The sequence below is a fragment of the Mus musculus genome, chromosome 19, assembly GCF_000001635.26.
Source record: "Mus musculus strain C57BL/6J chromosome 19, GRCm38.p6 C57BL/6J".
NCBI classification, from domain to species: domain Eukaryota; kingdom Metazoa; phylum Chordata; class Mammalia; order Rodentia; family Muridae; genus Mus; species Mus musculus.
In genome coordinates, this window is record NC_000085.6 from 17,145,823 (window position 1) to 17,171,675 (window position 25,853).

General features: G+C 42.0%; 1 protein-coding gene across 18 annotated transcripts in view; it reads left to right on the plus strand.

Annotated features, from left to right (window-relative positions):
* Prune2 (prune homolog 2) overlaps positions 1-25,853 on the plus strand; it is a 268,296-nt gene that overhangs the window by 190,155 nt on the left and 52,288 nt on the right. For all 18 annotated transcript variants that reach the window (XR_386484.3, XR_386485.3, XM_030250976.1 and 15 more), the window contains exon 10: positions 22,441-22,520. Coding sequence is in view for 16 of the 18 variants with exons in the window: in XM_030250976.1 (XP_030106836.1) it covers positions 22,441-22,520 (80 nt within the window). In the remaining 2 variants the exon portion in view is untranslated. The remainder of the gene's footprint in view (positions 1-22,440; positions 22,521-25,853) is intronic.

Sequence of the window (25,853 nt, forward strand, 5' to 3'; positions counted from 1 at the left end):
CCCACCAGTAATGGAGGAGTGTCTCCTTTGCTCCAGATCCTCGCCAGCATGACCTGTCACTGGTGTTATTGATCTTAGCCATTCTGACAGGTGTAAGATGAAATCTCAGAGTTGTTTTGATTTGCATTTCCCTGGTGGCTAAGGAGGTTGAACATTTCTTTGTTTCTTAGTGATTTGAAATTCCTCTATTAAGAATTCTATGTTAGATCTGTATCCCATTTTCTAATTGAATTATTTGGTTTGTTGATGTCTAGTTTCTTAAGTCCTTTATATATTTTGAATATTAATCTCTAGTGGATGTAGAATTGGCAAAAATCTTTATTAATCTCTAATCTCTATTAGAGACTGCCATTTTGTCCAATTGATGGAATCCTTTGCCATACAGAGGTTTTCAGTTTCATGAGGTCCCATTTATTAATTGTTAATCTTTGTGTCTAGACTGTCAGTGTTCTGTTCAGAAACTTATCTCGTTCCTGTGCCAATGCATTCAGATCCATTCCCTATTTTCTCTTCTATCGGTTTCAGTGTATTCAGTTTTATGTCTCTGGTCTACTTGGACTTGAGGTTTTTGCAGGGTGATGGGTATAGATTTATTTTCATTTGTCTGCATGCAGATACCCAGCTTGATCAGCATCATTCGTTGAAGATGCTGTCTTTTTTTTCCCAGTAAAAATCAGATGCCCATAGGTAGATGGATTTATGTCTGTATCTGCAGTTCTATTCCATAGATCAATGTGTCTGTTTTTATGCCAATATCATGCAGTTCTTATTAATGTATCTCTGTAGTCCAACTTGAAATCATGGCTGGTGATACCTCCAACATTTTGTTGTTGTTGTTGAGGATTGTTTTACTATCCTAGGGTTGTGTGTGTGTGTGTGTGGTTTTCATATGAAGTTGAGTATTGTTCTTTCAAAGTTTGTAAAAAAAAATCACATTGTAATTTTGATAGGGATAACAGTAAATCTGCAGAGTGCTTTTGGAGGAAGGCCATTTTTACTATGTTAATCCAGCAATACATGAACATTAGAGATCTTCTCATCTTCTGATATCTTCTTCAATTTCTTTCTTTACAGACCTGAAGTTTTTGTCACACATGTCCTTGACTTGCTTTGTTGGAGTCACCCCAAGCTATTTTATATTATTTAAGAGTGTTGTGAATCGTGTCGATTCTCTGATCTCTTTCTCAGTTCTTTTGTCCTTTGTGTATAGGAGGGCTACTGATTTTTTTTTTTTAAGTTAATCTTGTATCCAGTCACTTTGGTGAAACTGTTTATCAGCTGTAGAAGTGTCCTGGTGAAAATTTTAGGGCTACTTACATATACTATCACATCATCTGCAGATAAAGATACTTGATCTCCTTCAGTGCTTTCATTGCTCTAGCTAGAACTTCAAGTGTATATTGAAAAGATATGTAGAGAATGAACAACGTCTTGTTCTTGATTTTAGTGGAATTGCTTTGACTTTCTCCCCATTTAATGTTACATTGTCTATAGGCTTTCTGTAAATTGCCTTTATTATGTTTAGTTGTTTTTTAAATCTATGTTTATGAGAGAAATTGGCCTGTAATTCTCTTTCTTTGAGAGTCATTATGTACTTTGGGTATCAGGGTTGACTGTGGACTCATAAAATTAATTTTGCTATGTTCTTTCTGTTTCTTTTTTGTAACGTAATTTGAGGAGTATTTCTGTTAGCTCATATTTGAAAGTCTCGTAGGATTCTGCACTAAACCCATTTGGCCCTGGACTTTTTTATTTGAGAGGCTTTTAATGTCTGGTTCCTGCTTCACTAGGGGTTGTAGGTCTATTTAAATTGTTTATCTGATCTTGATGTAACTTTGGTAAATGGTATGTATAGAGAAAATTATCCATTTCTTTTAGATTTTCCAGTTTGGTTGAGGACAGGTTTTAAAGTATGCCTTTATGATTTTACTGATTTCCTCAGTATCTGTTCTTATGTCCCCTCTACCCCCTCCTTTTGTTAATGTGGCTATCCTCTCTCTATTTTTCAGTTAGTTTGGATAAAGGATTGTTTATTTTGGTTTTCTCAAAGCACCAACTCTTTGTTTCATTGATTGTTTGTATTGTTCTCTTTTACTGACTTCAGGCCCTAGTTTGATTATTGTAATTTATTCCTTTTCCTTGTGCTTACTTCTTTTTGTTCTAAGGCTTTCAGGTGTGCTGTTAAGTTACTATGTTGTAAAGTGTGAGATCTCTCCAAGATTTTGTTTTTGTTCCTTTTTTTCGAGACAGGGGTTCTCTGTGTAGCCCTGGCTGTCCTGGAACTCACTCTGTAGACCAGGCTGGCCTTGAACTCAGAAATCTGCCTGCCTCTGCTTCTCAAGTGCTGGGATTAAAGGCGTGCGCCATCACTGCCCAGCCCTCTTCAAGTTTTTTTTATGTAGCCCCTTAGTGCTACAAAATTCCCAAAGCACTGCTTTCATTATGTCCTATAAGTTTGGGTATGTTATGTACTAATTTTCATTGAGTTCAAGAACATCTTCCATTTCTTTCTTATTTTTGTCTTGATTCACTTTTAATTCAGTAGAGAGTTGTTCAGTTTCCATGAGTTTGGAAGCTTTCTGTTGTTTCAGTGAGATCCAGCTTTAATCCATGGTGCTCTGATAGGATGGAGGGAGTTATTTCTGTAGCTGTGGAAACTTGCTTTGTGTGAGTGTGCGGTCAATTGTTGGAGAACGTTTCATGACGTGCTGAGAGGAAGATGTATTCTTTTGCTATTGGGTGAAATGTTCTATAAATATTTGTTACGTCATAACACCTGTTAGCTCCACTATTTCTCTGTTGTGTTTTTTTCCAGATGACATGACATTGGTGAGGGGGGATATGAAAGCCTCCTACTATTAGTGTGTGAGGGTCAATATGTGACTTAGCCTGTAGCAGGGTTTGTTTAACAAAACTGGGGTCTCTTTTGATTAGTTTTGGTTTAAATCTATTTTGCTAGATATTAAAATGGCTATACCAGCTTGGTACTTGGGTCCATTTGCTCGGAATACCTTTTCCCAACTTTTTACCATGAGGCAATCAATGACAATCATTGATGTTGAGATGTGGTGTGTTTCTTGGTTGCAGCAGAAGGATGGATCCTGTTTTTGGATCCATTCTCTTAGACTGTCTTTTTATTGGGGAAATTGAAACCATTGATAGATATCAATGAGCAATGATTGTTGATTCCTGTTATTTTGGAGGTGGTGGTGATGGAGGTGTGTGTGTGTGTTTCTTCTTTCAATTTTGCTAGTGTGAGATTATTTACTTCCTGTGTTTTCGTTGTTGCAGTTAATCTTCTTGGTTTGGAATTTTCTTTCTAGCACCTTCTGTAGGGCTGGATTTATAAATAGATATTTTTTATATTTGATCTTATCATGGAATTTTTTGTTTTTATATATGCTAATTGAAAGTTTTTCTAGGTATAGTAGTCTGGGCTGGCATATGTGGTCTCTTAGAGTCTGAACACCTCTACCCAGGCCCTTCTGGCTTTTAGTGTCTCCACTGAGAGAGAAGTCAGATGTAATTCTAATAGGCCTGCCTTTATATGTTACTTGTCCTTTTAATATTCTTTCTTTGTTCTGTATGTTTAGTATTTTGATTATTATGTATCAAGGAAACTTCCTTTTCTGGTCCAATGTATCTGATGTTCTGTGCGCTTCTTGTACTTTTATAGGTCTCTCCATACTGAGGTTAGGAAAATTTTGCTGAAAATATTTTCTGGGGCTTTGAGCTGAGATTCTCCTCTTTCCTCTATTCCTATTCCTCTTCAGTTTGGTCTGTTCATAGTGTCCCAAACTTTCTGTCTGTTTTGTGTCAAGATTCTTTTTTTAATTTGACAAATATATCCTCTTCTTCTATACTATCTTCAATGCCTGAGATTCTCTCTTCCACTTGTATTCTTTTGGTGAAATTTGCCTCTATACCTCCTTTTTGAATTGCTAATTTTTCTTTTCCAGAATCCCCTCTGTTTTCTTTTTCTTTTTTTTTTAAGATTTATTTATTTATTATATGTAAGTACACTGTAGCTGTCTTCAGACACCCCAGAAGAGGGCGTCAGATCTCATTAGGGGTGGTTATGTGCCACCATGTGGTTGCTGGGATTTGAACTCAGGAACTTTGGAAGAGCAGTTGGTGCTCTTAAGCACTGAACCATCTCTCCAGGTCCTCCCCTCTGTTTTCTTTATTGCTTTTATTTCCATTTTCAGGTTTTGAACAGTTTTGTTTCCATCAACTGCTTGTTTGGTTTTTCTTAGCTTTCTTTGAGGGATCTATTCATTTCCTCTAATTGTTTGCTTGTCCTTTCCTTGAGACAATCTTTTCTTTAAGATTTCATCACTTTTGCAACAAACGCATCATTAACCACTGGCCCCACCTCTTCTCTGGAAACAGCAAGGCTCCTGAGGTGCCCATGCTCAGTGGTCAGCTCTGGGTGGTACCACGAGGCTCACTTGTGCAATGATGCTGCCAACAAATGCAAATGTGTCTGTGTCTCCGAATCGTTGCACGCTGTTCTGTGTCAGGGTGGCATGGGGGTTTTGTAAAATACATTTTGTGGTCCTCACATGCACAGGAAAGCCTGCAGATAAACCGTCCCACCAGTGCAGAGTATGAATCATGGCTCCTCCTCCTGCTTTCCGGTGTCCTCTGTCTCTTACTGTATTTTCTGGTAAAAGGCCTCTTCCCTTAGAGAGTCCTTCAGGAGACGCTTCATCTTCCGTTCTCCCTGTGAGACCCCGACCTCCTGTTGTCCTCCAGAGCTGGGAGGACACAGGTCATGGGGCCCAGAGTCTGCCATCACAGGATCAGACAGTCATCTGCTCTGTCGTTTTCCTGCATCGGTGATGAGCATGACATAAGATGACAAGTATTTACATAGGCACTGGCCATGGGAGGCATCTGTCCCTGCTGTGTGTGGTGTCTATGGAGAAGTGGCACCAGGAGTCTAGCATGATGACCGCAGGGTATCGATAAGGTTAACAGTCATCAACACCAAAATAGTTTTGAATGTTTTATTGGGAAGTGCAAACCAACATCCTACTATTAAATACCAAATGGGAGGGGGATTTCATCACTTCTCATAGAGTTGGTTTTAAGATCTTATACTTGTGTTTAGCTATGGAATACGCAGGGCCTGCTCTGATAGAATAGCTGGGCTCTAGTGAAGTTGTCCTGGGTATTATTAATTTTGTTTTTATGCTGGCATCTAGGCACCTAGATTTGAGATGACTATAGGTTTAGATGCTGGTGTCTGAGTAGTAAGGAGAGGATGGTCTGTGAGAGACACAGGTGGTATGGACAGAGGGGAGGGGAGCTGGTGTTCTGTCGTAGCACTAAGAATAAACCTGATGGAGTGGGTCTGCTGGGGAGGGGGCAAATGGAGAACAAATCATAGCTTTTTAAGAACCTTGGGGTTCTTGTATGCTAAGCAGTCAGCTTATACCTCTAGCACTTTTAAATTTTATTTTGAAACAGGGTCTTACTAAATTTTTCTGTCCACAAATTTGTGATTCTCTTGTCTTCATCTTTAGTTTCTGATATATTATATATTGTGAAGAGATTAAAGTCATTAATGAGCAGCTGCACAGCTTTTCTCTGGACAATGGGAGAGGTACCTTGAGGACAATTCAAGGATTGGCTGTATCCAACCCATGGCAGCCTTCAAGCTGTTAAACTACAAACCCATTTGAAAGACTTTCCCTTTAAAAGAGGGTTTTCTCCCTCAGGCTTTCCATCCATACAAGGCTGCACAGGGAGTACTCCCCCCAGGTTTAACCACTGGCGGCTGCTGCAGATGTGATCCTGGGCTGCCTGGTTGGCACTTGAGCTGTTGGCAGGACTCATTTTTATACACACTGTGCTGCTCATAAAGGTATGCAGAATACCATTGTTATAGTGCTACAGAGGCCTTCACCTGTATTTTCAGAAAAGCCTCTGACTCCAGGTAATGTGTAGCAAGGTCAAGTTTCCTGTGAGGAGGCCCTAAAAAGGCTTTATGTAATTCTGGGAGGTATACCTAAGTTAAAAATGGAGACCTAAATTCTTGAATATGCCAGATGTGTTGTGATGTCTGCCAGGAACAGCTATAGACACTTAGTGGAGCTAGTCCCAGGAGAGAGGCAATGTAAGCTGTAAACAGTAAGGTCATGTGGATGGGAGTGCCCGAGCCTACAGGAGCCCATACCACGTCACCGATTGCCTTAGGTGCCAGACGTGATTTAATGCTTTCCCTGCTGGGTTCAGTCTTGCTTTGGGCTTACATTTTCTCTCCGTGACCCTATTTTTCAACTTCGAAATGGGGACTTTTCCCCTCAGTGCCATTGTATCATGCAAGTATGTACCTTTCTTCCTGAGTTTATTAAGGTTCACAGTTAAGAGTTCGTCTTGAAGCCGGGCAGTGGTGACGCACGCCTTTAATCCCAGCACTTGGGAGGCAGAGGCAGAGGCAGGCAGGTTTCTGAGTTTGAGGCCAGCCTGGTCTACAGAGTGAGTTCCAGGACAGCCAAAACTGCACAGAGAAACCCTATCTCAAAAAACAAAAACAACAAACAAACAAACAAACAAACAAACAAAAAAGAGTTCATCTTGGGTCTTTGAGAGACTTTGAACTTTTACTTTGGAGAATTTTGGGGAGCTGTGGGGACTGTTGATGCTGGGCTCAATGGATTTGGCACTTTGGGATGTGACTCGGGAGATGGGGGATGATGTTAATCTAAAGTACACCCGACGGGCTCATGTTAGAATGCTTATTTCCGGAATAGAATGTGGCGAGTGTTTTGGAAAGCTGCAGAGGCCTTAGGAGGTGTGGCTTAGAGAGGAAGTAGGTCATTAGAGGCAGACCTTGGGGTATTAGAGCTGCTACTGGCTCCTGCCTTTTAGTCCCTGCCCAGTTTCCTGTTCTGTGGTGATGTGAACAGCCTCCACCACACACTCCCCCTGCCATTGACGGAGCTGTTCCTTCACGCCTTCACACCATACTAGTCTGAAATGGTTTATTATTTCTGTCAGACAATATGGTCACTGTGATGTGTTAAGTACAATCTACAAGGCCAGAGAGGTCTGCACATGCTACCTGACTCTCAGTGGTCCCCAAAGTTTGTTCCACATGAATGTATTAGTCCAAGAACAAAACAACAATGAAAAGAAAAAAGATAGGAAAAACTTGCTTCCTTGAAATGAAACAAAGCTGAACAGATTTATGCTTTATAGAGTGTCTCGGGGTCTGTACCAGGGCCACGTACATTCTAAGGTCCCTGAAGTGGGGGACCCTGAATCATCTCTGCCATTTCCCACTATCATTTCACCCAGAGGTCTTTGGATTTCATCAGTAGTACTGAGTACAGATTTGAGCAACAATGGTTTAAATGTGTGCCACCGTCTCACTCTGGGTCTCATTTGCCCCAGGACACAGGAGACTTGAATCCCAGTCTCCCCTGTTCATTTGCACTATGTCTTCCAAACTGGAACTGCAGGGTGGATTCCAGAATCTACCTCTGTTTTGCAGTAAGCTGGCTGCTTCTAGGCTTCTCCCAAGAGCCCTCTGGGGGGTTAACAAGATGGTGACTGCGTGGTGCTAAACAGATAAAGGGATTTAATGCCAGAGGAAAGCAGGAAATAACTGACCCATGGGGAAGGAAGAAGACAATGGTGGGATGCTGGTCACCAAAGACACAAGTGATTTAAGGCTTTTCTGTTGCTGTACTCCTCGTACCGTACCGTCTGCCCTGCAGGAACTGATGTTATACTTGTCTAGACAGAATCTTCCCTCTTCACATATGGAACAGGCACAGAAAGCGCTCAGGGCATGGCTCAATGAGAGAACACTTGCCTTGATTTTTGCAAGACCCTGGGATCAATTCCAGGACTAGAGGGGAAAATGTAAAGATGTTTTTTGAGCCAGGGAGGTATTTAGGAGAGTCCAAGAGTTTATTTATTTTGATTCAATTTGATTTTTATGTTCCTCAGGGACAAGAGTAACATAACTAAGCAAAGACTAACAAAGAAAACACAGAGCTGAAAACAAAAGCAAGAATAGAGATAGTCATTCTAACAAAATAGACAAACAGGAATAAAAGAAACCAGTGTGTATGTGTGTGTATGTGGGGGTGGAGGGTAGACCCCTGGGGCTGAGAAACCGTTAAATGATAGTGGACAGGTGCTGAACACTGGATCCAAAATGAGATGGAACTAGGTCAATTTAAGATAGCCGACTACAAAAGATGGGTCAGCAACTGCAGAGAGAAGCAGGTAGTGCTGCCAGAGCCCAAGTTATTTTCATTTCTCCTCCGCTTCCTGAGATTAGATCATCAGAAAATGCTTGGGAAGATGAGCAAATCTGATGGATACATGGCCAGAGGGCAATAGTGGCTGTGTAGCGCTGGCTGGCTGCAGCCTGAGCTTTCCACCAGAGCAAATATTGCTACAGAAAAACCAAGGGAAATTATGACGTCCTTAGACCGCTCCTGCTTTATTTCTACTATGTATTGAATTTGTCTAAGTAATGTTTTCTAGAAACGCTTGGCTTTGTTTGTTTATATTGCTTTGTTCTTTACACTTGTTTTGGGGGTGGTCATGCACGAAGCAGTCAGAGGACGGTTGGCAGGAGGACTCTCTACTTTTGTCATGTGGGTCCTGGTGACTGAATTCATATTATCAGACTTGACCACAAGCTCTATATTGGCACAGCTCTCTTTCCTGACCCTCCACTGTTTTGCTGTGGGACAGGCTCTCATGTATCCCAGGCTGACCTTGAACTTGAAACGCAGCTAGGATCGTCTTGAACTTCTGATCCTCTTGCCTGCACTTTCCATGCACTGGAATTATAGGTATCTACCATCACGCACCATTTATGGAAATTCTTAAAGAATTTTATTATTTTCAAATTCTTTTTTATGTTCTAATATTGCCAAAGGCTTGTTTTTTTTTAAAGTTTAAACTACAGAAAAATAAAGAAATGTCTTTCTTCTCTATACCTACCCCATGTAGACATTCATAATTGAGGGTATATTTTGTTCTACACACACTTTAAAAAATGGGTGTAATGAATTTTATGTAAATAGTAGCACTCAAAGCATGCAGCTTTGTTAACTTGGACTCTTAAGTATACATATCTTAAATATTATTACATACCAATATACTTAGAATTTTTCCATAGTGAATGCCATATTATAGTTGACCACTTTCTTATTGATGGCCATTTAGATTAGCTTTTATTTTTTAAAAAAAGTAATTATTTCATTTCCAAATGTGTGTGTGTGTGTGTGTGTGTGTGTGTGTGTGTGTTTCAGTGGAAATTTTCCTTAAGTAACTAAATAAGCAGCCAGTGACCAAGGCCTAGGGGAAAAATGTATTTTTTAAGTTTTTGTTTTTATTTTGTTTTTAACCACATGAAAGATGACAAGAGAGTCTCCACTGGACCTAATGTTTCCTTGAAAGTCTCTGCTATAACCCTAAGATACTAAACAACCATCACCCAGTCTGTATGCACAGAAGACTAAAGAAGAAGAGAGAGAGGAAGTTATTGAAGAGAATTGCCTGTCTGGGAAAAATGGGGTGTGGCTTTCTGTCCCTCCAAAGCCAAGCGAGGGCGGTTCTCTCTGGATGAAGATGGGATACTTCCACAAGGTGACCAGGGTTGTACTTCCAGCTGGCCCACCTGCTCAGACCAGGGCATTGTGGTTCTGGCTTCATCTTGCATGGATGTTTAGGAAAAGGTTGAATCATCATCTCCTGTCTGTCAATTTCAGACTGCTCAACAACAAGGTTGTTTAGTTGTTTTTTTCATGCTAAACATCTTTGTATATGTGCTCAGATAGACATGATCATTCTTAGAATGGCGTGTCAAACGCTGTCCCACTGAACATTTTGTTAAATATAGCCAAAACAGCGCCCCAATTTACACCCTTTATCAGAGCACAGACACATTTAGGAGTGCTATTTGCACCAATATTAAAGCTTCACACTTTAAAATAAAATGCATGCAACATCAAGAAAGCAAAATGCTTTTCTGTCTCTTTCATTTTGGAGCAGAGGTTGGCAAACACAGCCCTGTCCGGGTCAGGGTTAGCCTACCACCTATGCTTTACCTTGTGGGAGAGGGAAAGACTTGGCAGACATTGAATTAAGAGCCAGGTTCCACCCCTTTCTCCTGGATCACAGTGTACCCACTCACTTCTATACCATCGTAGATGCTTTGTGTTCAGTGGCAGAGATGATGTGTGGCATGTAAACTGAACACACTTAGAATCTTTATAGGCAAAAACAATCAAAATGAAACAAAACAACAACAAAACAAAACAACAACAACAACAAACAGAAACAAAACCCCTCCACTGTATCCAGCTCTGGAGCAGGAAGACACAGGTCCTCCACCACACCCTTTGGGTGGGCGTGTAAAACTGCTGGGGCAGCAGTTGAAAATGTGTTTGTGTATTTTACTGTCGCTATTATTTCTGGTGCCAGATCATCCCACGTCTTAGTGTCCTCACACCCTTCAGCTCCAGGGAGAGGAAGCAAAGGCATGATGGTGTGGCGTGAATCCAACCCCTGAGCCAGCTGCAGGTGGGGCTAGGAGGAGCCTGTGCACTGCTCTTCAATGCCATTGGTTGCTGAGCTGGTGAAGTAGACAGAGGCTGCAGGAGGCTAGCGTTAAAGCCCTCTGCGCCTACTTGAGCATCCAACAGAGCCTGCTGTCTTAGGCATTGACAACCCCAGTTCTGGAGGAAACAACCATCTTCTCTTTTCCCCTTTCCTCCTAAAACCTCTATTCTTCCTTATCTAAACCCACTCCTAGTTGCTTTTATTGCTGGGAAGAGTGGTAAGTGGCTTCTGGATGATCTTTACTTAGCATACTCTAAGTCAACACTTCTTTTAGAAACACACCTAAAACAAATATAAGTCATATTTTCCAGAAGAAAAACCATGGTAAAGAAAATAATAATTTGAGGGAGCCAGATGCAATGGTCCTAGGAGGAGATTGGGAGTCTCAGACCACTCTAAGCTACAAGGCTGTCTGAAAAAAAAAGTTTTTATTGGTTCTAGGTACTGAACGCAGAGCTTTATCTATGCCAAGGACTTGCTATGTGTCTTTTTTTCCCCTTTAATTCTTCCCCTATGTAAATATTTGTGTTTGTTCAGTAGCTCCTAATCGCCACCCTGAGTGGTCCAATGCTCTACACTGGAGTGTCTGTCCACCAGGATCACTGACTTCATGCAGTACAGGAGAAAGTGAGCAAGCTTCAAATCAGAAACTAAAGGGATGCCCAAAGGCTGCATATGAGGTCAGCATAGGGTTCTATAGGACTTGACCACCTCAGAGTTGAGGGTCACATCTAGCATCTGAGCTGGCCATGTGAGCTGTAGTGAATTAGCAGAGCCCACAGGCTAAGTAGGCAGAGGGGCCTGAAAAGAAACCAGGTCACAAAGGCCTCTCAAGACTGCTCCGGAGCCAGGACTCTGGCTAGGACTCTGTTCTTCAGGCATCTTGAGTAAGAAAGGACTCCAGAGAGTAACAACAAGGTTGAAAACAACAAGCATATTCAGTTAGCAATTTGGAGGATATAAGCAGTACAATCTAAATAAGAGAATTCTTCAAGAATAACCTTGAGCTATGACTTGTCATGTACTGGTTACTGTTTGAGTACGTTCTGTTGCTGTGATAAGTACCATGACCAAAAGCAACTTTCAGGCCACAGCCTATCACTGAGGGAAGTCAAGGCAGAAAACTCATGGCAGAAACCATGGAGGAGCACTGCTTACTGGCTTGCTTCCTAGCCAACTTGCCTAGGGATTGACACCTTCTACGGTGGGCTAGATCCTCTCACAATAATCATCAGTCAAGACACTCCCTCACAGATGTGACCCCAGGGCACTCTGATCTAGCCAATACTTCAGTTGAGATGCCTCAGATGACACTGAAGCTGAAGCTAACTAGGACAATCACTCTTTTCATTGCTGTGACCAAATACTTAACTGACTATCAGCAATTTAAGTAAGGAGAGGAGAGTATAGTTTGGCTCGAATTTTAAGGAGTGAAAGTCCATCACGGTTAGGAAGGCACAGCAGCGGGAACACGATGCAGCTGATCACACTGAGTCTGTAGTCATAAAGGCATCGAAAAAAATAAAAAAGGGGTGCTTTGCTCGTTTTCCCCAGTGGGGTGGGAATTCCTTCCTCAGTTAAAGTTTCTGGAAAATGCCCTCACAGACACATCAGAGATTAGATCCGTATCCATGTCAAGTTGACAGGGTGAAGCACGACAACCAGTAGAAATGGAGAGAGGCTAAGTGAATCTGTAGGACTGTATGGCTGACTGTGTTGGGAAGCCAGGATATAGGGAAGAATAAGTGCCAGGTCCGGGCTTGGATGCCTAAGTGATGTGTGGCCATGTTCACAGGGAGGGAACTCTATCAGCTAGCTGATGCTGTGAGGTACATCGTGCCCAGCGTTAGCAGCTTCAGTGAGCAGGTGCTTATTATCTCCCAAGTTGTGAGTGGTAAGAATTCAAGAGCAGAATAGCTAGGTGGTTCTGACTGAGGGCTTTATATTAAGACACCTCCAGGACATCTGAGGCGGGAGGGGCTTCTTCTGGGCTTGCTCCCATGGCTTTGGACAGATGTTGGACAGATGTTCTACTCTGAATTTTCACCCATTTGATTTTGGTACAAGGGATCAGGAGGTAGGACTCTTATTATCAAGCCACACCCCAGCTCCTCTTTACTGGATTTTTATAGGAAGCCAAGTTCCTTGCCACCTAGACCTCTACACACTGCTGCTTGTGTATCCTTACAACAAGGCAGCAGGTTCCCAGACCTTGGCACAGATTCCGTGATTCAGGTGAGAACAAAGTGAAATTGGAGCTTTGGGGGCGTACCTTGCCTTAAGATTTATGTGTTATTTCTCCTTTTTCAAATTCTTGGGGTGCAAATTCAGTCCATAGTGAAAGGGGAGAAGTTAGGCTCTGCCTTTTAAAGGGAAGATCTGAGAATTTATGGGCCTTTAAAAAACATCTATTGCAGATGAAGTATGATATTGCTGATTTATACAGATGGCAGATCTAGTTTTGTACATGTTGAGTTTGAGATGCCTATGAGAAATTTTGCTTGTGAACTGTCAAAGCACTTTATAAATCTTCCTCAAAGTGTTTGGCCTGACATCTAATTTAATCTCCTTGACACTGAACCAGGGTCTTATCATGTGGCTGAGGCTGGTGTGGAACTTTGTAACCCAGCTCAGGGTGGCCTCAAATTCACAGTTCTCCTGCTTCAGCCTTCTGAGTGGCAAGGCCACAGGCATGTTCATTGTGCCCAATACCCATCTGATTTAATCTTTATGTGTGTTTGTGTTCATATGTGGGTGTCTGTGAATGCACAAGTATATATATATGGGGGGGCATTCATGCAAGTGTGCATGCACATTGTAGAAGCCAGAAGACAATCTGTCTTAATTACTTTTCTACTTCTGTGACAAAGCACTAGGACCAAGGCAACTTATAGAATGAGAGAAAAAAAGAAGAAGTTTATTGGAGGTATAGCTCCAGAGGGCGAGTCCATGACTCTCATGGCAAGAAGCATGGTGGCAGGCAAGCAGGCATGAGAACTTACATCTGATACAGTAAGAGCTCTCATTGGGAGGGGCATGGGTTTTCAAAACATCAAAGCCTACTTCCAGCGGCGTGCATCTTCCAACAGTTTGGCCCCATGTAATGATGAGGTCAAACATGGCACACTGTACTTCTGTCCTGTGAGAACAGCAGGCGTGATGTAGTAGAAGTAGGGAGGTCTTCCCCCTAGATTCCCCTAGAGAAGGCAGCACAGGGTGAATACTCACTACATATTCTCTCTTGTCCCTTCTTTTTTCTGTTCCTCATCCTGTCTTCATCACCCTTGGGTCTACAGGTATCTAAGACTTGATTTCCTGCCTGGCTGCAGAACTGGCTTATAGAATGATCTCCGGCCACTGGGTAGGGGGATTGTTGCCAAGAGCTGATTTTATGGGCCTGAGATCAGCTACCCACTGGGTGCTCTTTCCTTGTTCTTGGCTTGGGGAAGCTGATTGGGAAATCTGGAGCATGTCCATCCTGCTCCTGCTCTGGGCAATTTGATAAGAGCTCCAGTGTTGACAGGGTGACAAGGACAACTGTTAAATCTCGAAGCCACCTTATCAGACAAGAATCTTGAGATGGCAGTCCTCCAACCACTGAACTAATTTATGTATGTAACAAAGAGCAGCAAATACCCCAGGGAAAACCTTTGTTTGTTTCTTGTTGTTTTTTTTATTTTTTATTTTATCTCACTTCTGACAAGAGCAATTTTATCATCCATGTGTATCTTTGTTGACTGGAAATCGGAAGAACTATAGAAACTATGACCTAAAGAAAACTTCTATTTTTGTAATCCTTTCCCAAAAAAGTATCAGTAAAATCAAAGAGCTCTTTTCTAGAGAACAATCCCAACTCCACCTTGATCCACTACATTGTTTCTTGTGAAGCTGTGGTTTTTAGTTGCCAATTTTTTAAACAATGCTTATTCTGAGAAAGGGGCACTGCCAGCTACTGGGTGTGCATGCCTGTCAGAAAACATTACATCAAGTAGAGATGGCTGTGTGTGCCAAGTGTTGTTGGTTCATTGCTCATTTCTTATTTAAAAGAACCTGCATGTGTGTGTGTGTGTGTGTGTGTGTGTGTGTGTGTTAACCTGCACATGCACGCACACACACACACACACACACACACACACACACACACTCGCTAGGCACTGTAAAATGTAGAAAGGATTTGATTTTGATTTTATCACTGTGCTAAGTATAAGAGGGTGCCTTTAGCTATGATAGATCATTTCAGTGCTTCGTTGCCCTGTGTGATAAAAGGTCTGGCACACCACTGCAGTTGGCCCTCCTTTACTTAGAAGCATAAACACCAGGGGTATGTAATCTATCAACCTATACAGGATCCATTCTTAAACTGGAGAATTTCAAATATGTCTCTGGCCCTGAACTTGGTGACATTCAGATCATTAGAGGAGACACAGAGTTAGTGTCAGAGCATCGAAACCCAAAGCAGCAAGGCTTCACTTCTTGGGAGTTTCAGTTAATTCAATACATCCCACATCATACTTTCTAATGTTTGAATTCAAGGTCACTTTTCCTTGTCACCTCTTTGAAACTGTTGTGACAAGTCGGCTTTACTTTGTGGTCACTTACAAGTGCTTTTCAGTCTCCACACTGTACTTATGAGGTTGATTTCTTTTACATGAATTGCCTGAAGTTAAAGAATAACACATATGATGCTGACCTCCGGTGTATCCTGATTGGCATCCTATGTGCTTGCTGCTCCTAGAACCATGTATGCTTTTATTGAATGCAGACTTGCTATTGTTATGTTCTCCAGATGTCTTGTGTTCCTGTGTATTTCTTTTTTTAAAATAATACATTCCTAAGATATATATTCAAGTTTTTCCTCTATGAAATCTACTACACATTTCAGTTTATATTGCATTTGTGTTTTATATATTGTGAAGCTCCATTGTTCATTGATTTTAGATTATTGCATCCTCTGATAAATGATCTCTGTTAATTAATAAGTAATATCTTTTTTACCTTAACAATGTGTTTTCTGCTTAACAACCATTTAGTTGATATTAATACAATGCCTATTCTGACTGGCTCTTAAGACACTTTTTTTTCTTTCTTGAGACAGAGCCTTGACTTGGCTGAAACTTGATATGTAAACCAGTCTGACTTCTAACTCATAGATCCACCTGCCTCTATCTCTATCTCTATCTCTATCTCTATCTCTATCTCTATCTCTATCTCTATCTCTATCTCTATCTCTGCCTCTTGAGTGCTGGAATGAAAGATTTGTGTCACCATATCCAGCTAGATACTTCTTTTTAAGCAGCATGGCTCCTAAGCGTTTAAGTGACATGATTTGCCTAGTCCAATCTTAGTGGTTCAATGCCATGGTTGGAGACTATTCTTTGTTCATTATAGTGAACAGCCTCTTCATACTCTTTGAAAGTACTTCTATCACTGCTTTCTCTCCCATTTATGGAGTCTCTTGGCAGTACTCACAATGCTCTTAGTAGCATACTTCATTTTCTTCTTTCTCTGTCTCTCTGTCTCTCTCTGTCTCTCTCTGTCTCTGTCTCTGTCTCTGTCTCTGTCTCTCTCTCTCTCTCTCTCTCTCTCTCTCTGTGTGTGTGTGTGTGTGTGTGTGTGATTGTATTTTTCCTAAGAAGACTTCCAGTGATTCCTAGTCAGTGCTATCAAGTGAGTTTATACTTACTTCTGGAACTCCAAGTCATCTGTCTTCTTTAATCCTAGGTGAAATTTACATTTTAATTTTGCGGTTTGAGTTTCAGCTGTCATTTAGGTCATAGAAATGCTTAGCACATGGCTAGTATCTTCAGTTCTTTGAGATCACTGTTTATCTTCTACCAAAGACACTTACCTGTCTGACTGCTCTTTCTAAGGCTTTCCATGCAGGTCCCCTCATCTATTTTAATTAGGAGCTCTTCCAGAGCCTTCTATAACATGTCAGGACCATGACTTTCTTCCAGCACTGTGTCTGTCTAGTCTGGAATCTTACCTACTCATCGAATTTTTAGTAACTTCATTTATGACACCTGAGTATTTCCCTTGGTAGAGTTTAAGCTTGAAAATGTATTAATTATTATCTAGATATTCAATTTCATATGATAGGACTTGTGTTTATGGTAGAGTATACCCACCTCATGGACAATACACTGTATTTTTTTGTACACTTGCACCATTGATAATATTAATTTGCCAATTAAGTATTGTAAGAAGTTAAAAATAATAACTAATAAAAATAAAGGAGTAATAACAAGGATATAACAGGTTTCTAAATTATTAAATTTTTATTTCTGGAACTTTCCGTTTAATATTTTCAGACTAGAATTGCATGTGGTAACAGAAACCACAGAAACTGTAGCTATGGGGCGGGTGGAGGAAGCTCATACCCAGTACATTACACCCTGCTAGACACAGCTAAAGCTTTTTATATTCTCTTCTTAGCAAAGACAGAAAGCCACAAATTAAGAAATCAAAGGAGCTCTAAGTTGAACTTAAAAGCAGTATTTTATTTAATTCATATGAGTACTTTATTCTAGGAAATTAAAAGTATCTAAGAATATGTTTGATATATATATATATATATATATATATAACATTTCAAAATAACTTTTAATTGGATCAAACACCCATTTAAGAATATTAAGTAAATTGAGTGAATTGAATAAATATGAATTTATATATGATGAAAGTAAAAAGCATACAAGTGTTATATTGATACTTAGATTTATGGAATACTAGAAAGTCTTTGATGTTCTTCCAAAATTCTGTCATAGCTTTAAAGATGTATGTTTATACTTTCACAACCCGGGCAAGAAGATATGTGTTGTAAAACGGAGGCTCTGTTGGGACCATGGAAATGGGTTATCCAAATTAACGATACCATTGAGACGGCAGTGTGAGCCAGATATTCCCTGTGAAGGAATAAAGTTTGCTATGTAGTCTGAATAGTCTCAAAGCAAAACAGGATAGAAACCATTTCTTGTGCATGTGCCCAGCAGCTTTAGCTCATCACAGGCACCCGAATCTAGCCGGGCAGAGCCCGCACAGCCATCAAGGCAGGAGGAAGGTGACACCGCATACACTTGTTCCTAAGTCTTTCCATTAGCTACAGCAAGTTATGGAGTCAACAACCCAATGTCAGGAAAATTCACTCGGAAGATTAGAAGCCAGGGACATGCCGCAACATTACTCCATCCAGTGAAGAAACCACAGAAGTGTCGTGAGGCGTCCTCTAGGTGGAGACGTGTAGCCAGTTCGGCAGCCTTCTGCCGCCTACTGTTTTTCATCAGGACACGCCTTTCCTACAGATGTTCATGCTCCTAAGAGTATCCCCGGATCTCTCCTAGACTTGCCGTAGGTTCTTATGGCTCAGATTTCCCTTATACCTGATGAATACCCATGAGCTTGTCGCAGTTCTTGCCTCCACACCCCCACACGTCCCATCCCCCGAGTGTGGCCTTCAGCTTTACCCTTCCCTGGTGCCTGCCTGCATGGTGTTCCAGCTGAACAGCTCAGGCTCAGTTCCATGACACCAGGGAGCAGGAGGCATGCTAGGATCTGCAGGTTTGTGCAGCTGTGAAATTACCTTTTACCTGGGTTCATACCCAGTTCTTAGGAATCTTAGCTATGCTTTGTCTAAACACGTACAACCCATACTCAATTAACCCACTGCTTCTGATGTTATTTTTGTTATTGGTTATTTTATTTATTTACATTTCAAATGTTATCCTCCTTCCTGGTTTCCCCTCAGCAAGCCCTCTATCCCATCTCTCCTCCCCCCTGCTTTTATGAGGGAGCTCGCCCACCCGCCCACTCCCACCTCACCTCCCTAGCATTCCTCTGCATTGGTGCATCAAGTCTCCACAGGACCAAGCCCCCCCCCCCCCACTCCTATTGATGTCAGATAATGCAATCCTCTGCTACATAAGCAGCTGGAGCAATGGGTCCCTCCATGTGTACTCTTTGGTTGGTGGTTTAGTCCCTGGGAGCTCTGGGTTGTTCAGTTAGTTGATATTGTTGTTCTTCTTATGGGGTTGCAAACCCCTTCAACTCCTTCAGTCCTTCCTCTAACTCCTCCACTGGGGTCCCAGTGCTCAGTCTGATGGTTGGCTGTGAGTATCCACATCAGTGTTGGTCAGGCTCTGGCAGAGCCTCTCAGGGGACAGCCATACCAGGCTCCTGTCAGCAAGCGCTTCTTGTCATCAGCAATAGTGTCTGTGTTTGGTGTCTGTATATGGGATGGATCCCTAGGTGAGGCAGTCTCTGGATGGCCTTTTCTTCAGTCTCTACTCCACTCTTTGTCCCTACATTTCCTTTAGACAGGAACAATTCTATGTTAATATTTTGGAGATGGGTGGGTGGCCCCATCCCTCAATGGGGGGCCATGTCTAATGTATGGATACGGTCTCTACAGGTTCTCTCTCCCCTTTGTTGGGTATTCCAGCTAATGTCACCCCTGTTGGGTCCTGGGAGCCTCTTGCCTTCCTAGCATCTACGACTTTCTAGTGGCTACCCCCAGTTATTTCTTAACTGTAAGGACACTTGAAACTCAGACAATGCTTTATTGTTTACAGGAAGGTCCATGTGCATTGTGCTTTATTCTTTCTAGGAGGTCTTGTTTGTGTTGGGTTTATTCCCCATAGCCTGGGATGTTGAATATTTATCATCTCTCTTTAAAACTCTTAAAACTGGAAGCCCATTTTCTCAGTCAACCAGCCCATCAATGGTTAAGGGAACCACAACTCACAACCCTGACCTCATATTCAGAACTTCTGCAGTTACTTCATTGTCTTACTGGTGAATCACAGAACTCATAAACCCCACAAAATTTAGGTGGATACTCTGTCACATTTAAAGCCCTCCCGTACCTGTTTTGAGTTGGGGGCCTGCACATTCATGTTCACTGTCAAGTGGACTTTCTGACATCTGTTGTGAGCTCAGTGTGATGGTCAGGAGGAATCTGGGGGCTCTTTATTCATTGATTTGAAGATTGACTCTTGGACCGAAGGCTAGAGAAACTGTGTGTATGTGTTCAGGGTCTTCTGTGTAATATTTACTAGGTGTTTACCCTCCTGGGTACTGCAGATATAACAGCGATTAAGATAGATTTGATGGCTTCACATAGAGAAAACGCTTAGGTTGGAGAGCAAAATTTGGTACATTGATGATAGGTGTGGTGGCTTCTGTCATCACGCATATTGAAGAATTGACACATTCTCCTCTTACTGGTGAGGAAACAGAATGATAAGATGAAATGATATGTGTTGTAGCACACAGGAAGTGATTTAATTTAGTTGCTTTGTTTTAATTTTGTTCTTTTGTTCTTGAGAAATAGTCTCATGTACCTGCCCTGGTCCCAGTCTCCTTATGTAGCTGAAGTTGGCACTGGTCCTCTTGTCTCCACCTCCCAAGTGCCGAGATAACAGTCATGTGCCACCACACCCAGATTAATCTCAGTTTTGACTGTAACTGCTCTTAGCAGCCTTTTTCTACAAGACAGGTAGCTAGATTTAATGCTAAGGAGAATCACACGGATGGATTGAGACAACAGTGTGTGTGTATGTGTGTGTGTGTGTGTGTGTGTGTGTGTGTGTGTGTGTGTGTGTGTGTGTGTGTGTGTGTGTATGAGTGTGTGGGTGTGTTATAGAACAAACTATACTATCCTGAGAAATCAGGAATCTGTGCCTCTGAGGATTTTCAAAACCAGGGCCTGGAGGCCAGGCCGAGGGCTTGCTGGTTAAGCAGGGAAACTAGAGTTTGCATTCCAGTACCTGCATAAAAACCTGGGCTATCACTCACACCCCCAGAGTAAAGACAGAAGGATTGCACAGCTGCCAGACTCATTGCCATTCATGAGCTCCAGGTTCACTGAGAAGCCCTATCTCAGAGGAACAAGGAAGAGACCAACAGAGCAGGACACTGAGTGCCCTCCCCTGGCCTGCACGTGTTCACGTGTAACTAGAGAGTGAATGTAGGGCCTTTCACATACCAGACAGGCACTCTGCTACAGAACGGTATCTCCCAGCTTTGCCCACTGTCCCTCAGCTCTGGTGCAGCATCAGTTTTAGGGAACACATCGACTCAAAGCCACAGATTTTGTAAAGAGACACTCCCTATGTTAGTCAGCTTCCCGTTGCTGACAAGACAGTTGAATGATCAACTTAAAAAGAGGAAGGAATTATATTTGACTGACTGTCGTGTCAGAAGTTTCAGTCTATGATAGTTGGGTCATGCTGCATTTGAGCCTATGGTGAGGTGGAATATCACGGCAGCAGTGAGTTACAGAGCATAGCTATCACAGCCAGGAAACAGAGACCTGAGGCAGTGTCCCAATATTTCTTCAATGTTATTCCCAATGACGTACCTTCTTGCTAGTAGGCCTGTCCTCCTATAGATTCTACACCTTCTAGGAGTGCTATAGCCTGGAAACCAGACCTTTACATTTGGGCCTTTGGGTATGTTTAAAACTTGCTGGTGCTGTGTTTTAGAAGGGTCTATGGAGATGCTGGGGAAGACATCGGCCACTGTAGAGCTATATGGAGCACTGTGCATTGGTTCGACTCCATCCTTCTATCTCCACAAGGAAGAGGTTAAGGGTTCTGGTCTACTCTAGTCTCAGCGCATAGTAGACCGTCAGTGCATATTTGTTCAATAAACAGAGCTAGTCTCCCTATTACCAGAGGCTGAGAACCTTTTTTTTTGTCACCTCAGTGATTTGTCAATGACCAGTGGACTTAGCCTGACTCCTTCAGAAATTGATGAAACTCTCAGTGTTTGGTAGGTCCAGACTGGCATGGAGAAAAGGCTCATTGATAAGGGATGAGACCTAATTTTAGAAGTAGAATAAAAAGGTGACCTATGTCAACTTGGATTCATGCCTACGTCTGAAGATTTACCATAAGGGATTAAAATGTCATGGAAGCCAATAAGAGAGATATAAGACCATGATAAGTGAACATTTACTGAACAACGTCCAGAGAATAAAAATGAAGGGAAATTCATGGTTTACAACCACCAGCTTCCTAGAAGAACATACACATTTGTCCAGTTCTCTGTTTTCCCAGTTTTCTTTTGCAGAGGAAGGTGACACAGGGGCTGGGCTCAGCTCTGAGCAGAGACAGGAGGATCATTTTCACTAACACATAGCGACAAAGAACCTTCAAATATTCAACAGCAGGGAGGGAAAGACTGTCAGTTCTGACTTCTCAGGGATGTGAGGCCTTTACTTCTCATTGCTTCGCCTTTCAATAACTGAGCAAGATAGGTTGTACATCCCTAATTTATAAGTTTAAAAGGTAAGGCTGGTGGAGTACCACGACCTTGGCCCATGTGACTGAGGTATTAGGCCCATGTTTATAGGAAGAGAACGGGCCAATACTCGGATCTGTCTACTCTAAAGCACACCTGTTGCATTTCATGTTGAAAAAAAATGCATGCTTTATGTCCATTGCGATGAGTTAGCTCTTTGCACTTTCTCTTTCTGAAGTCTTACCGGGTTTGTATTTGCTTGTGAGAGATGAGACAAGTGGCCATTGTACACAGCCAAACTGCTGTTCAGGGTGTCAATGAAATTGACATTTGTGGTTCTCATTCACAGTGACTCACTGCATTTGGGGCCATGTAACAATGGGCTCCGCTCACATACTTGCCTTATTTCAAATCAGTTGAAATGTTTATCCTCTATTCTCTGTTTATTCGTTTTAAAGATGATAAAACATGTGCGCGCATGCGCACCTGTGATGTGTGTGTGTGTGTGTGTGTGTGTGTGTGTGTGTGTGTGTGGTGTGTGTGTGTGTGTATAGAGGGTGTGCATGTGTGTTTAATGCTCTTCTTCTTGCTTCTTTTCAGACCCCCGTCAGAGGATGAAGGAATGGATATCCACTTCGAGGAGGGAGTGCTGAGTCCCAGTGCCGCAGACATGAGGCCCGGTGAGAGAAACGTCTGCTCATTTTACTCATGGCCTGCTCCGCGCAGACATTATTATTCAGTGAGAGGACCACATCCCGTGCATCTGCTTGTGATGTCAGTGACAAAAGTAAAGAGAGGGAGAAAATGTGTGAGAGAAAGGTGTCAGGCCTGGGTTGGTTAATTTAAGAGCTGACTTAAACATCTGTGTGCTCACAGTTATATGAGCCACAGCGTGTGATCTCCTGGGCCTGTCCTTATCTGCCTGTAATTGGCTGCCATTTATTACCAACTTACAGACTATGCCTATATTCAGTAACAGATATATAATTATATGGGTGATTAATATGGGAAATAGTTTAACAAGAATGCTCTGTGTCCTAACTGTAAAAAGCCAAACTGGAGCTGAAGGTGTATCTGTTATCTGTTCATCTAGCATTCACAGAGCCCAGTTTGAAACTCAGCATCACACACACACACCATCACCACCACCACCACTACCACCACCACCACCACCACTACCACCACCACCACCAACACCACCACCACCACCACCACCACCACTACCACCACCACCAACACCAACACCCAAAATTTTACTTTATAAGGGTTTAAATTCAAGGAAAAAATGAATTATAAACAAATAGGAGTTCTAACCTCTCACTTCTAACCTACATGGTTCTCACTTTATAGTAACGTCTCTCCCTTGTACTGCACTAAGGCCAAAGTCAGACCAAAATGCTGAGCATAGCATCGTTGAAATAAGAAGAAAGAAAACAATGTGGTATGCTTGCTGTTGTAGTATTTAAAGTATTCGGCAAAATCCGAGTCATGTGGCCTTTTTAGAAGAGTTGCTATTGAGTTTCAAGTCCAGCACCTCATATTTAAAAGGCAAAAGCTTTATTAGTAAGTCATATGCCAATGCACTTAAAAAAAAGTCCTGTATGTCTCTACAACTCTTCATAGTCACAGTATAACTTCAAATAATAAAAATCATTAAGGCTATGGTTAGTAGCAGTTAGTTATATACGGTTATTTAAATTAATTTTAAAAATAAATTTAAAAAATTAAATTTAATTCTTTAGTAACATGAGTGTCACACTAAACTCTCAATAGCCACAAATAAAACAATCAGCACAAAATTTCTTGTGGATATAACTGTTCTGAGAATTTCTGTGACATACAAACTGCTTTTTTTTTTTCAAATGTTTCAAGGGAAATACTTTTCAAGTGGTATGTTAAGACAGTCCATGGTGCACAGTGTGAGAGACAGTCTATGTGGAAACACAGCATTCTGATAGGCTAACAAAAGAACAGTACCGTTGTTTAGGACCTGGGCAGAGTTGCAGGGCATACCAGATGCCTTTTAAATGCTTTGTGCCAGGAAAGCGCATCACTCTGGCTTTGGGTGAGGCTAGGAAACGTTTCTTCTACCACACCGTCACACAGAACACTCCTGTGACCAAAGATGTCAGCGTTTTCATACAAATGCCAGATAGATATCCTATGCTTCGTCTCAGTGCTGACACAGCTGCCTAGACGGTTCCAGTTCCCACGGGTTAAAGGCTCAGTCCCACAAGACAGCCCCCACTTAGCCACCAACTGCAGTCTCAGGCTAGACCTGTGTGCTCTGACCAACTGACTGCAGACTGGAGTTTCCACGGCCCCCTCCATCCTCGGGCTTAATAATTCACTAGGACAGCTTACAGAACTCATGGAGACACGTCACTGTTTCCTACTGATTTAATACAGAGAGTGAATTAGGCCACAGATAACTGTGCAGTTCGAAAGACCCACAGGACGGGTGCTGATCAATTCAAACTTTGAAACTGGAAGTGTGGCCTTGAGACTTGCAGTTCTAGAGTTTCCCAGAGGTTCAAATGCCTCTGGGTACCATAAATAGAGTGGAGAGCTGAAGGGGGCAGAGATAGAAGAAAAGGAAATTTAAAAGGTACAGGAAAAGGAAGAAATTTGGTATAGTAAAGTTACCCTAATACTAGAATATCCATCATGGAAGCACACATCATTTATCAATGTTATATTCATTTTGTCCCTTGTAGCTGGGCTAGCTCATTCCCAGGAAGTCATGTCCCACAGAGGAGGGAAAGTCTAGCTGTAGATAGATCCTAAGACCACACTAAGTACCAAGGTTGCAGTCAGGTACCAGGACAGAGACAATAAACTGTACATCAGTGTTTCTCAGTTAAGAATGTTATAGTCAACATGGGATTATTATCCTACGCAATGAATTCTATATAGTATTAACCTCTATTAAAGATACTAGTAATAATAGAACTAGATTTTAGCCAGTTGGAACTAGATCAAAGCATCCCTTTTACAGTTCTCCTTGACTAGGGTCAGGGTTGTTTGGATAGCTACTTTTTCCCTATATAATTGACTAGGTATGAATCTTAATTAGTGCTTCTATTTTTATGACAAAGCACCATGACTATCTGGAAATGGTGGCACGTGCCTTTAATCCTAGTGCTTGGGAGACAGAAGCAGGCAGACTTGTGTGAATTAGAGGCCAACCCGGTCTACATAGTGAGTTCCAGGACCAAAGAGAGAGAGAGAGACAAACAAAAATCAAAAACAAAACAGCAATACAATTTTGGGAGGAAAGGGTTCCTTCAGGCTTACAACTCTCAGTCACAGCCCATCATCAAATAGAGTCTATGCCGGAACCCCCAGGCAGGAACTGAGCCAGAGGCCGGGGAGGAGTGCTGCTTACCGGCTTGCTTCCAGTTTGCTCAGCTTGCTTTTATACATATAGTACCAGTTACCCAGGGCTGACATCACTCACAATGGGCTGGGCTCTCCCACATCAATTACTAGTTAGGAAGATGTCCCGTAGGTTTGCCTAAAAGCCCATCTGGTGGAGATGTTTTCTTGACGATTCTAGCCTGTGTCAGGATGACATGAAAACTAGCAGGAACAGTGGGCAAAATGATTTTCCGGGTGTATACAGATAGCAGTCTGTTTTAATGACAGTACCTCCTTGAGAAGTGGAGCTAACACTAAGTGCCAGTTGTTTTTGTAAGCCTGCCTTCTTCATTAAGGACATTGTAGTATTTACCAACGTATTTGCATTTTACTGTTGTCTGCCACTTAAGGCTTGATGCATGAAGTTAGTTAACGACTCTATGTGGCAATTATACTTACAAACTCTGAAAAAGGGACAATCAGTAAGTAAGTGACCATGTCACTGCGGTCCTGAATCAGCTCATCTCTGTCCTTTTAAGAATGGAAAGCTAGGAAGGCTCAAGCTGGAGGAGAATCAAACATGTCTCCTGCATCTAGAGAAGGCCCAGTCTCTTACTTGAGGGAAATCGAGGGCGAGAGATTGCTTCTGTAGA